Below are 14301 nucleotides of genomic sequence, written 5' to 3'. Positions count from 1 at the left end.
TTGTAAGCACTTTTTCTGTGTCGCTTTAAGAGCATGTGAACGTGGCCTCAGTGGTCAAACAGGGTTTTAGCACACAAGATCACTTTATCTCCTCGTCTCCAAATAAAGGGAATAACACGTATTGCTGGCATAGCTCCAGGTTCTTGAAATAGCCTTTGAGGCACTGCCATGACGTTTTGATGGACTGACAGAAATACTACCCGCTTTACTCTCACTTTGTCCCTCCCTAACCTCACCCGCTACTTTTTCTCTCTTTTATCTGGCCCTTTTCTGCGACACATGACAGATTTGATGCACCTGCAGGATAATCAAAGTTTCATAAAGAAACTGACGGCAGTGAAAAGATGGAGACACTGTAGAGGAGGAAGCCAAGGGGGGCCTGAGAAAGAGGCATTTGCTGACTCACTGTATGGACAGAGGGTAAAGAGAGACTGCGGGGACAACATGCAGCACAGCAGGGACATTAGGACATCAATTTAAACCAAATGGTCGACTGTACTTTTTGTAATAAAATTCACCCACTCACTTGAAGAGCTCCTTGGGCGAAATGGCCCTGTTCGTCAGCGGGTCAATGGCGTACACCATCAGGTCCGACTTACTGTAGTCCTCTAGTTCATAGCCATCACCATGACGACGGGGCCCGATGGATTCTACAATCACCTTGGCACCTGGAATCTGATCCTGGACGTGGCGCTCCAGAATACTGAAACAAACACAAAACCACAAGTCAAACATAGAGCGTAAGGAAAACGATACAGGCATAAATACTAGAGGTAGAAGACTCATATGACTTGACTTGAGTCACAAATTTTAGGATTTGAGACTCACATTGACATAAGACTAAACTTGATTTTGACTTGTTATTCATGACTTGAGACTTAGACTTGAGCCAGCTGTTTTGAAGGACATCAATCAAGGAGTTTAAAAACAATAAAAGTTGGACTGAAGAATTATGTCATGTTTAAACGATACATGTTAATCTTATATACTGTTTTAGGGTGACTTATCATCAACATCTGTCCAGGGAATACAGATGAGAAATAGCACCTTGGCTAACCTGCGTGCATTCACAGCAATGTTTATTAATCTGCATTGTTCCTGTTACAAAAACCAGTATTAAAATAAAATAAATGCTATTGATGATGGTTGTAAGAAGAGAACAGCAGTATGCAGAGTCATATGAGAAGCACCTTTGAAAGTAGGGCATAGACTGATACTGTTTGTTTGGGCCAATACTGATACAAGGGAGTAAAAAAAATCTGATACTGATATATTGGCTGATATTCTCTATATAGAATATAGAATATACATAAACACATTTTTTGCAATGATCCATCAAAAGCGGGTGACACTTCTGAGGCAGGAGATTTGAGGTTTTCACAATAAACTTTATTGTCCAAAATGATATCAGGTCACTGAAACACTAATCTTTCAGCAGCATTTTTAATAATTCTGAATAACTGTAGATGAAAAAACACAAACAGAGAAAAATACAGGTATATATTAAACTTGACTGAAGAAAAAAGATCAAATATACGCAGAATGCTCCCCATAAACCTGACAAATCTGCATTATGCTCTGTAACAAAAAAAAAACAGAAGAAAAACAAATACATATATAATAAAAATTGGACAACATATACACAGATACCAAAACAGACTGATATAGACGTGATGGGCCAATATCGGTCAGCTGGTATATCGGTCAGGCTCTCTTACACAGATGTGTTAACAGGTCAAGGTGAAAGGGCAGGATCTTCCTGAGGGGTAGCCAGAGCAGGAGGAACTGTGCACTGTGATGCAATTTTTTTGTGTCACGCTTCAGTTTTCACGTTAGAGCCCTTTAGAGCTGTATTATAATTAAAGAACCCCAAAAGTTTTCGTTTAAAGTTGAAAATAAACTGAACTTTTCAGAACCAGTCAGAATTTCATATGCTTGACTTTAAGCAGGGACTTGACTTGATTTTCACCACAGTAACTGAAAACTTGCTTTTGACTTGCACGCGTGTAACTTACTGTCTCTGGTAAATACTAAAAAGCAGTTAACATTTAGACTTATATAAGCCAAAATCCAGGTTCATATAAGTTCAAACCATTGCTGGCACCTCTTTGCCCAAAGCAATATGAGAGCCACCAATCTTAAGTACTCCACTCTGGCAATGATTGCCCCATTGGGCAGCGGTTTTCTTCTCCACACTGGGCTCTTGGCAAAGTCAGGCTCTGATAATCCTTCTCAGGCAGAGAGAAATCCACACCTCAAATTACAGCCAATAAAGGAAAGCCTTGCCGTCTGCCTTTGCCAAACAGGATAAACAGTTTGAGCACTCAGGTAAAATGCCCCTGGATCATCAGCAGCACTGTGCAAAATCGCAGACCTCTCAAATGACATTACTGCAAAGAGCTTAACATGACTAATCTGTGTGTTTTTCGGCCTAAAGAGCAGCGTCACTTGTGTGGGAGAGAGACACAGCGAGCTCTTGAAAAACAACTATTAACGCCCATTTGCCTTTCAGATTGACTAATTATACTAAACTGTGCTCCAAGAGCTGCAAAGAGATGTTCCATGCATCTCTATTATTAATTAATTTGCACTAGGAAAACAGACTTGAGAAGATGTCTCATTGGCTAATCCGTGATTTTAAGTGGCTGGCCGGTAAACAAATTGAACAAAAGTTATGTGTAACATTTCATTTTTATTAGTCCATGTTTATTATTAACAGTTGTTTGGTAGTGCTGAATCATACAAGTCACTGCAGTCCTTCCAAAAATAATTTTCTATGCAAATTAAGGTGCCACCTTGAACCAAGTTCACTTCATATCACAGTGGGCAAAACACTGCACAAAAATATGCTATTAATTTGGCTGTGTCAATTTTATCTGCAATCAATCAACGAAAGGAATACTAGAGGGTGAGAAAATGTTCTGGAAAATAATATGTTGCATAGACGAGAATGGTAGAAGAGATGTGGTGACGGATTAATATTTCATGTCTATTTCTCCCTCTTATTACAGTTACTTGCTTTATAAAATATTAAAACAAATATTTACTCTGGCATTATGCAAGTACACATATTGGCTTCTTATCATTTAACAGGGTAATTTTCGTTTACTTTTATATTTCATGTTAAACACTGTCTTACTTAATGAGCTCCTCCTTTTTCTCCTCCACTAAGGTGGGTGGGACAGTGGACACGACAACCTGCATGTCCAGCGCGTTGACCACGGACACCTGAAAGAGACAAGGACGAAGGGAGAGAAAAATAAAAGAGCAAGAGGTAAAACAGACAGCAGGAAAAAAGTTATTCACGTGTCCCACTGCGAGTTTTCTCGACTCATTCAAATGCTTCTTTCCGTGGACAAAATGAGACCCTCTAATTGCCTGCTTGTATTGGTGCCATGCGGCAAACTTAACAGGACCTAATTCTGATGCCGCAGTTAAGTGCACAGGCAACAGCCTCTGTGCTCTGAAGCCAAATCTCCCATGCGGCTCCTGTGAAATTAGGTTTCCCCTTGAAAATTAACGAGCACCATGGTTAAGCACTCGCTGCTCTCTCATATCCAGGCAATGTCCCAGACCCTCCTTCTGTCTCGTTAGAGGCTTGTTAGCCAGACATATTTCACTGAAACGAAAAATAAGCCTGCCCACAGTCAGGAAAGATAAGCATTGAATTGGGGGCAAAGCTGAGCCCGATCACAGCGGGTGTGTGGGGAAATTATTAGGAAAAAGAAATGCACACAGAGATGAGAGGCATACAGACACATTTAGACAAACATACAGACATACACACATTCATACAGATGTGCATAATGTGTACAGAGTTTATACACGTCTGAAAGAAAGCGTTTACTTGGATCATCAGCCAATGGCAGACGCCACATGTTGAATGTCCTGTACCTACTGAGTAATTCAATAGACTGGAACCAAAACATTTAGAACTGGGTATACAAAAATAAAACATCATCATAATGAACAAATTGTACAAAGAAACAAAGAGAGCAGAGGGTTTTACTAGAATGAGTGAAACTAATTTACTCATATATACAATTTGTGGCTGTTCTTTGGCAGGCATCTTTTGATACATCAACACAATTATTGTTAAAACAGCCATTTATGCCCACAATTATACAAAGGTTGAACAATTGATCTAGATTTTTTAAAATCACAGCATGGCCTACTGCAATTTTTAACAGTAAAATGTGTGTCACCATTTTAAATTAAATGTTGTCACGCTGTAGACATATCCAAGCCTGAACATCATGTTCTACAGACTAAAGAAAACATCGTGTTACAAATGCCCACAAAAAAAAAGATTCACACCATAAACATTTTAATATTTTCAACAAAAATGAGAATAATGAGGTCTATATATTATCTCAAACCATATCGCAATTATCAGTCAAAATAAATAATTAGGTATTTTTTCAAATGACAAATTCAAAATATTACTCAGAACAAATAACATATTACAGGGCTTCTCCTAGAATTCAATATTGCAGTAGGAGTTGAGGGAGAAAACATAAAATCTGTGCAGCAGAGGCCAAGATATTGTGACCTTTACTCACTCCCTTGTATAGGTCAAGCTCCAAAACACTGGAGCCTACATTTCACACAATACAAAATATTTCAGACCTTTTTAGGTCTTTTTAGGACCTTTTTTTTTAACTCCTATATATCTATAAAATAATAATTCCACATCTCGGGAGAGCTTCTTTCTTTCTGGTGCACAGTCAGATGAGAAGATCAATGCCACTTTTCATACCTGTCTATTGGATATAAGGCTACTTTGGTTACTTGACACAAACAGTAAACAGAGGTAAACAACTAGCCTGGCAACCCACTGTAAAGCAAGGTTTTAATACTCAGCTTTAGAGGTGCTGGTAGGTTGGTTTTACCTTCAGACAGAGCCAGGCTAGCTGTTTCCCACTGTCTCCAGTCTCTGTGCTAAGCTAAGCTAACATACAGACATGAAAGTGGCATCTTCTCATCTAACTGCACCAGAAAGTAAAGAATATTTCCCATTATGTCAAACTTTTGTTCTAAAAATCCAAAAAAGCCCAATCTGAGACAACTACAATTTAAGTAATCTTCTCAGACTTGTGAAGCTCCTCCAGAACCACAGAAGACTTTGCTTTCACAGGCTGTGCTGCACCTAACTACTACTGACTACTAAATTGACTTTGCCTTAAAAAACTGGTGGACTGCCCCTTTAATGAGGCTCTCCTGCGTCAGTGAATTGAAGACAGGTGACATTGCAAGCCAATTCCACACTTCGAAGCACCGTTCTCTGCAGTGATACCATGAAGATGCACACAATGCGCAAACAAATCAATAAGCCACTCGTGTGCAGGTGACTTGTAAGTCAAGGACTAACAGAGCGTGTTCACTAGTGCGCACACAGACTAGTACATGTGCAGTATATATATTGATCACATTAAAAACACCATACTGGATACTCACCACCACTTCAGCGCTGCTGCTGAGACCTTTTCCATAGTCGTCTGTGGCAATAACTTCAAACTTGAAGTAGGACCTGCGCATGTTTCGAAACATGATGGCCGATTTGAGGACGCCTGTGTACGTCTCAATGACAAAGCTGTCCTGGCCCTCTGCTGTGGGTGGGATAATCAGGCGGTATGCCATCTCGCTGTAGTTCCCAGTGTCCTTGTCAGTGGCCTACAACACACAAGAAGCACACACATACAAAGTCAGGCAGAAAAACATCAATGTGTTTCACTAAACAACAAGGAAAAAAGACAAAACTCAGGCTGGCTTGCACCAACAGGTCATCTCTTTATACTTGCTAGGTCCCAAAAGCATTCAAATTTCTTATTTATTTTAATCTGGGTAAGCAGACATCTCCATATTGATTAAACTCTGATTTTGGTTTATATCACTAAACTTGAATTTAATAAACTGAGATTACTTTTTAATTGTGCAACAAATATCTGCTTAATTTAAAGTCTTGATTTACTCACTCTGATTAGAACTGATCTTAGATTAAATTAATCTTTGGTGGTGCTCTTCAGTCTTAGAAAACAATGTCTTAAGCAAGAAAAAAAAAACAGACTTTGTGTTTAGAGATTTCAATACAGCCTGAATCAACGTCCACCAACCACTGCTTGGGCTCTTAACCATGATGGTGGCTGTTTGGTTCCAAGCATACTGCACTTGTGGCCACTTCCCAATCAGCAATATCAAAGGAGATATTTTATCTTCAACAGCCAATGGGAAACACCTGCTGTGACATCAGTGAATTGTGCCAGAAGAACAATATGCTTCTAAGTCCAAAGAGAAAACACTGCAGACAGGATTTTCCTCCTTGTGTGATTCAGTGTCAGTTTACCCCCAAACCTGCCTCATGGTGCATCTATCATACTGTTATTTATCACACAATTATTCCGCAGCCATGTGACACATCAAAACGATTCAATTTTCTCATGACAAAAGGCCATCAGAGCTGTCTGGCTGCAGAGCCGGAGGTTGGCGCTGTGTTTTTTTTTCTTGGAGGTCTTTAATGCATCCATAATTTGTTGGCATGGTGTCAAGTTATGCTGTCTAATGATGTAAAAACCTCTGATGGACAACCATTATAACCTTATGTTAAACTACAGCTGGAGTGTGAACCACGGGCTGTTTGACACATTTTTATTAAGAGTTCATTGATCACAACAAACCGAAGCGAGCTGAATGAGTGGAGCTTTTAAGTGATGTCTTCCTACTGGCGGAGATATTTGCTCATAATTCTTTTCCATGCAGGTGTTCTGTAAAAGTAGCTGACAAAAGGGAAAAGAGCTGCAGCTGGAGGCTCATAAGTCATCTCTACCTCAAGTGGGTTGTCTCACACTGCTGCAGCATTAACCATTGTTACCCATTGTAAAAGGCAAAAGAGGAGGCAAGCTTTATATACTTTTTTTTCTATCACTGAATTGATTACTTAAACCTGCACTTAAAAATAAAGATAGATTTCTATGAACAGCACACAGATTGCCAGTTACTTTTATATCGTTCAATAACGTAATAATCTAAATTACCAGATGCCACTGATCTTAAAATAACTGTCTCTCAGCAAATCAAACACAACTTATTTTTTGGCCACTTGGGGGAGGTGGAGTCGTGTCAAGTCATGTACATAGCATTCACACCTTTGAAGCTGATATGGCAAACTAGTTAGTAAACAGATGTTTAAGTACACCATACAGCAGTTATGGAAGAGCATTATCTTTCATTTGAAGTCGTGCTTCTGGCCACCGGATGAATCTAAGTCCAGTATTCACTCTCTTTTATCTCTGTTTTTGGTCTCCACCAACCACTGAAGGAAATATGTGGCTCTTTAGCTGCTAAATGCTCCACTATGTTCACCATCTAGACACTAACTGTGTCCGTCTGTCTGCTGTTTGGTGTTGAGCTGGTAATGTACAGTTGGCTTTGAGTGCTGCCAGCTGTGGCTGAACATGGTGCATTGACAGTGAACCAAAACAGCAAATCTGTGGGCCAGACAGCAAAACAATGAGCTGAAACTCACTATAAAGTTCTATAAAGCTGAGGAGAACTGCAGATACAGGTGGTAATTCTCTAAAGCTTCATCACTACGAACCACACCTCTCAAATTACACTGTCATTTGACACATTGTTCATATAAAAATATATATTTTAGCTGCTTTAAATTTGGAAATCTATTTAATTTTAATAATGACTTTCATTTTGGGGTGATTTTAGGCCAGTGTGGAAACCATCTCTGATATCAATTGAAAAAAAGAAAATGACAGGGGTAAAATTCATTTAATCCACCAAAACAACATATAATTCATGACGATCATAATCAGCATGAAACCACTTTCACTTTCTTATTTGGCACCGAATTGTCGACCTCCGAGGCACAATTTCTGACTGGCCACTGAGCTCACACACACATCAATTTTCAGAGTGCTTGTCTGTAGCGAGTGACACTGATAAATAGGAGCAATCTCTTTTTTTCTCTAGCTATTGGCAGAGCTGAGGGGAGGGCGAGCAAGGTCCCAATGAAAGGGCTGCATAAATCAACAGCGCGAGATATCCTCATCGGGTAAAGACAGATTTACCAAACACGTGCACCAGCATTATATATGTAGGGCAAACCTGTCAGAGGTTGTTATGGACACTGAAGGAAAAATGTCATTGAAGCCGTTTTCACATATGAACTCTGAGACTCAGGTCAGGACATGTAACGCACCACAGGAGACGTGTTCTCGCATATTAGACATCTGTATGGTTAAGGTGAGGGATGTACCTGCAAAAAGTCTCAACATTAACCAACTGTAATGGAAATACAGAGAGGGTGACCGACACAGAGGGCAACTCCAGTCTGCCTGCCTGACAGGAGAGATGCTTTGTGGTGTGCTGGGATTTTATACCTTGATGCACTTTTACTTTCTATTTTGCCCAACTGATGTTTTTTTTTTTTCTTAAGATTATTTTTGAGGCTTTTCAGCCTTTATTTGATAGGACAGCTTTAGCCAGACAGGAAATGGAGGAGAGAGAGGGGCGAAGACACGCAAAGTGGAATCGAACCCATGGCTGCTGTTGCAGACTCTGAGTCTCTTTATATGGTGGTGCGCTCTACGCCCTGCTGATGTTGCTATTTTGCTCAGATTTTCAAATTGTTGTGCAATGGTTTCTATTTGTTTTTGTGATTGGGAGTCTGCACAAGGTGTTTTATTTTGAAAACCGATTGGATTCTCTATGCTGTTCCTGTGTCTGACTACCTACCTGGCTTGATCTGCTCTGTGCAGCTTGTTGCGGCTTCTGTCAAAAATACAGACAGCATATAACCTCCACTGAGCAGAGTGGAGCGCCACTTCTCTGAAGTGTTGCAGCGCTCTGGTGGAATCGCATGTACTGTCTAGAAGGGCCGTGATCAGCTCCAGCGGCCACAGTACAGCAGGCAAGCAGCTAAATGAGGTTTTTTTGCAAGGTGCCGCAAGTCAGCAAGGGAAAAATGCATGGATCAATGGATCCTAATGGTTGACATTAAAAGTACTTCAGAGCACCAAAGAGTAAATGCAAGGCTTCTCTTTGTTTTCCAAAAAGATTTTCATTGTACTTAAAACAAGAGGCCAAGAAGTCAAGGAGGGAACTGAGAGAAAGTCTACCCATGAATCCAATTACTTACTGATTAAAAAACAGGGTCAAATAAGTGTCATGAGGATCAGGGTGTAATCATGTAATCAGACGTTTTCTATAAACAGCACACCTCTACCTTGTTAATGAAACATTTTTCACTTAACTTTTCTGCTCCACTGACATTAGACTTAGCAGCAAATAATGCAAACCTGTCCGCTACTGCAAAGTTAATTTGCTTACGTAAAAATGTCTTCCAGTGTTCAGTGCTTGTACGCCTATATTATGTGACTCTGTTAAATAACAGAAGGTCAGAAGCATCAGAATATGCCAAATGTTGACGATATTTCTAATGATTATCTCCAGAAAAAGGGGGGCTGAGCTACATTACTAATTAAGTGCAAATGCTTCACACGAGCTATACTCCAAAGAAGCCTTGACTCCAGGGAAATTATAGATAGCACTTGACCCATAATTCAACACTTTGGTATCTATTCCAAATTAAAGGAAAAGCAGAGAAGGGAATCTGAATTGGTCGCCCGGTTGAAGCCACTGCACTGCACTGTGTTCAATCAATGATTTATTATTCAGCGCCACATCCGAGCCTGCACAAGATGGTTTTTTACATATTTAGAGGACTTGGGCAATAAGCATGGTTAAACAGCCATTGTTTAAAAACCATCTCCATCGTTCATGATGCCAGGAAAGGTGATTCGGCTCAGCATTCCTTATCTGAGAGCAGGTTTCACAGGTTTTAGTTTGTACATAATTGCTTTATGCATACTTTCTCTCTCTCTCTTCTGCTCTCTCTTACACAGACACTCCTCAAATCTGATTTTAAATTGCTACCGGAAAAACAACTAGCATATATTTACACTTCAGACATTACAGGAAAGACATTTAATGGCGTCTATGCCAGGTGTTTATGTTACAATTTGCAAGTAAAAAGACTTGTAGGCATTTTGTGGTAAAACACAGATGCAACTAGAGGAGTGCACTCAGTAGAGTGTAGAGCTGAAAAGAATATTCAGATGCAACTCTTTTGTAATCATCAACATGTTGATTAGTAACTGTAGAGTAATAACATATTTCTTGTCAGTAACTGTAATAGCATGTAACTAGCATTTTGTTAGACATTTATGAATAACTGAGCTATGGCTAAAAACATGTTTTGTGAGGTTACAGTGACCTTTGACCACCAAAATCTTATCAGTTCATCCTTGACCCCAAGTAATCATTTGTGCCAAGTCTGAGGAAATTCACTCAAGATGTTGGTGTGAGATATTGTGTTCACAAGAATGGGATGACCCTGTGGCCTTGGCTGTTGTCACCAGTAAGGCATAAAAAAGCAGCCTAGCTCCAGGTCAGTGGATCATGCACACGCATGCACACATGCACACAATCGCATTATCTCCTCCAAAGAGATAATAACATAAATAATGTCTGCATCCCATTTACTTTTTCCAGTTCCATGGCCCTGGTACTCATGATGATTCACTGCTCCCTGATCCATTGTAATGTCATTAATTACACCTGTGCCATTCCTGCTATGAGAAGTCAAAATGTCTGCTGTGAATAAGGTCTATTAGAGTCACTTCCCTCAGTATCCGTTTTGAAAAATGTTTTACAGAACAGCTAATGGCAAATCGAGTTACACTAATCTCTCATCTATCTCTAAGGAACAAATCTGAAAATCAATTTTGAGATTGTTAGCCGGTTGTTTGTGACAATGTGGGATCAACAATGAGATGGTATAAAAACTTGAGCTGACATCGTGTCACCCACTCTGTATTCAGGATGCTTGGATTTTCACATTTTTTGTGAAATATATTTTAATTTGTTTACTTGTTGCCCCTCGAATTCCAATATTATCTTGCTATGCTAAGGTGAGTTTTGGTATGCCTCAAGCATAAAAATTAGGCTCAGAACTGTTTAATTAATTGTGAATGGTTAATTTCCAGCCTGTAATTTCCATTGTTATCACAAGACCCTCTAACACAACAGCTTTAAACAGTAAACTCTGGCTCTCTCACACATCAAAACAGTAACAAAAGGCATAGTTTGATGACATTGTGAAGTAGCATGGGATCATGGGAGTTATACAGTATCTGATGAAAAACACTGACCACATATAATTAAAAATACGTATTTTTCCTCTGGTCTGTAGAGCTATTTATCCATCTAGATTTTTTGGTGTGACTTTTGGCATTATCTGTCACAGAGACAGAGATGTCTTCTCTCCAATATAATAGTAATAAATGGCACTCAAAGCACAAAATAATAAATACATTTGAATAATTCAAAACCAGTGTCTTTCCAGAAACTATGACTCAATTGCTCCAGATAACCTACAGATCTTGTTGTAAGTAGTTTCATGTAGGAACTACTTTTTTTCTAGTAGAAAGAAAGGTGGACTCTAAAGTAGTTCCTGTAGATTCCAGTGCAACTAAAAAAAAACCATCTAGATGGATAAATAGGATGACAGGCCAGGGAAAAAAATATGTATTTTTGTTTTGGGGATGAACTGTCCTTTTTTGTAATCTTGCAGACACAAATACTCATCCACCCACACATGTGATCTAGTAGGCTGACAGTGTTCTACAATGTCTGATCAAACTTTTTAACTTAACTCTTAAGTAAGAATTAATATAAACACCACACTACCATTGACCATGTAAATTGCATTTGTCACAAGGGTTAAACGTCTTATATTAATGTTGTCAAATGCAGAAAGAATGATTCTTATAGCTTTACCAAGTCCTTGAGAAATGTTTCTGTGTCCTACAGAAGTTTTTCTTTAAGTAATAAAATAAAGATTAAGGATAAACTCATTTCCTGCAGTAAAAGCAACCCCAGAGTTTTATTTGAGACTACCAATAAAATGAATGTAATCCCAGACTGCCCCTAGTATTCCTGTCTTTTTAGTTAAGACAGCAATAAATTTCTTGCCTATTTTATTAACAAGGACGAAGATATAAGATGAATGACAGCTCCCTTCCCCATTTGATGATTCTGGCCAATTTTCACATCTGCCGGAAGAAATATTGCCGGAATATTAATTAATTTATCTCTCTTCATGACCTTTGTACTCCTCAATGTGCCTGCTAGATATTACACCTACCTTCTCTAGGCACCGTTGGACTGTGTCCAATGTCCATTATACTGTAAATATCTCCCATGTTTCTGGCCAGCTCCCAATAAAATGTAAAATGGCTGCAGTTCTTCCCAATGTGGTTTCCTTTCACCTCCAAAATAACTGAAAAGTTTGTTTGAAAAACCCATGATGCACTGTAATGTTATTGGTCTAGATGGCAGCATTCGTACCCAACATAAAGGTCTCGAACAAGCAGTGAACCAGAGTTTGCTTAAACACAGCCTTGTTTTCATTTTTATGTTAACTCGTGGATATATTTCTCCTTTTTAGTGTTATGATACTCATCTGACAACCACGTTCAAGGTTCAGGTTAGCTCCCCTACATGACTGATTATTTTATTAAGAAACAGATGGCCATCCATTCAACTTCATCAACAACACATACATCCAGATCATTGCCAATGATTGTATCACGTCAAGTAAACTGTATTCTGGGGAATAAAAAAGTGAAAAACACCTATACACATCCAGCTGTATGGCTCCTCTGCATTGCCTTCACACAGATCTTGGCAAAGCAGTGAACGACTATAATTCTTTACATACATTACAGTGTTTTGCACAGGTTTATGGGAGAATTTTGTATTACTCCACTTGCCGCTAAATGGTGCAGCCATAATGGCGGCTCGTTAATTTCAGTTGATATATCGCCATTAAGGTCATTCGTTTGGTCTTACCTGACTACTGCCTTAGCAAACTGTCATGCGAGAAACTGCTTTTTTTCCCCCAGAATACTGCAACAAAGCTCATGTGTACAGCCTGCTCTGTTCTTCCATGTGTACAAATACAGAAAACAGAACTCAAGATTCTGTTGATCACAAACTCTCTATAGTCAAGCTCCTGCTTACATTTGTAAACACTTAACACAAGGCCCACTGCAGAGTCAGAGGGATCTGAAGGTCGTCTGACCAGGACTAAATGGATGTCCCTCTGTCAAATCTTAAGGACAAAGGGTAACTGAATTGCCGCTGGGACCACAGGCCCTGAAACAACCTTCCTATTGACATTACAGGTCTGGAAGCAACGTGGACTGTTTTAAACACGTCTGACAACTCATTTGTACAGTCAGGCTTTTATTGATATTTCAGGGTCCTTTCCTGTCTTTATTGACATCTAAAAGCGCCATTACAGTGGGAACTGTAATAAATTAAATTGACTTAATTAAGAGTTTAAAATTCATTATCATTTACACATACATCAGTAGATTGGACTGTGGAGAGACTATATCAGGGATCATCAACATTTGTACAAAGGCGAGAACTTTCTAAGCTGACACTGTGAAAGCCAGATTTCTAAATGATGATTAAAAAAATATTTAGGCCTAATTAGCCTATTATATAATGTAGAATATTTTCACTTCCTTGCAAAATTAATGCTATTTTTATTGGCCTATATCAGTGTGAACAGACAGAAAGAAATCAGTAAAAAACATTAGAAATCCATAATGATAACTAGATACTGAATTCAAAAGGCTCCCAAATCTGAAGGAGGCAACTGAGGAGTGATGGTTAACATCTGTAACTCTGGAAACTTAAACTTGCAGAGTGCAGCCCTGATTGGCAAAAAATATCAACCAACTTTATCCGGTTTTGATGTGATTATGCAATTGCACTGTTTCTGTGTACGTGGCACCCGCAGTTACTGATGGTGACAGCAAATGTGGTTCAGTACTACTGGTCACAGATGTCTGGGGGCAGCAAAACAAAATACTGTCATTTTAATAAAGAAGTCAGGCAATAATTGTCCCTGTTCCATCATTCTGTGAGCAAGCTGACTTTATGCCGCACACAGCTTGAGTATGCAATCAGCAGGCCACAGTGAAAGGAGTTGGTTAACTTGCAGAGAAGTTGGTGTGCAGCCTGTCTCCTGCAGCTCTTCACCTAAAAGCTCACTGTGGCTGCTCCTTTTTTGTTCCATTGCTCCCTGCAACATTTCAAACTGATCCACAGTCAAAAATGTTTTGTAGATGCATTATTGATGAACGATAACAGTAAAGCTAAGCTTACTTAGATTGCATTTCATTTCATCATTGCATTTCCTGTAACTACTTGATA

At 39.2% G+C, this 14301-nt stretch overlaps 1 protein-coding gene across 2 annotated transcripts in view; it reads right to left on the bottom strand.

Annotated features, from left to right (window-relative positions):
* The window catches only part of LOC146315483 (protocadherin-15-like), a 278737-nt gene that overhangs the window by 22338 nt on the left and 242098 nt on the right, over positions 1–14301 (bottom strand). For both annotated transcript variants that reach the window (XM_084735432.1, XM_084735431.1), the window contains 3 exons: positions 5458–5673; positions 3140–3228; positions 527–703 (listed from right to left, as the gene is read on the bottom strand). In XM_084735432.1, the coding sequence (XP_084591558.1) occupies positions 527–703; positions 3140–3228; positions 5458–5673 (482 nt within the window). The remainder of the gene's footprint in view (positions 1–526; positions 704–3139; positions 3229–5457; positions 5674–14301) is intronic.

The sequence above is a fragment of the Lutjanus erythropterus genome, chromosome 14, assembly GCF_056507025.1.
Source record: "Lutjanus erythropterus isolate fLutEry1 chromosome 14, fLutEry1.hap2, whole genome shotgun sequence".
Lineage (NCBI taxonomy): Eukaryota > Metazoa > Chordata > Actinopteri > Lutjaniformes > Lutjanidae > Lutjanus > Lutjanus erythropterus.
Note: the sequence above shows the minus strand (reverse complement) of the source record. Positions and strands in the feature narration are given on the sequence as shown.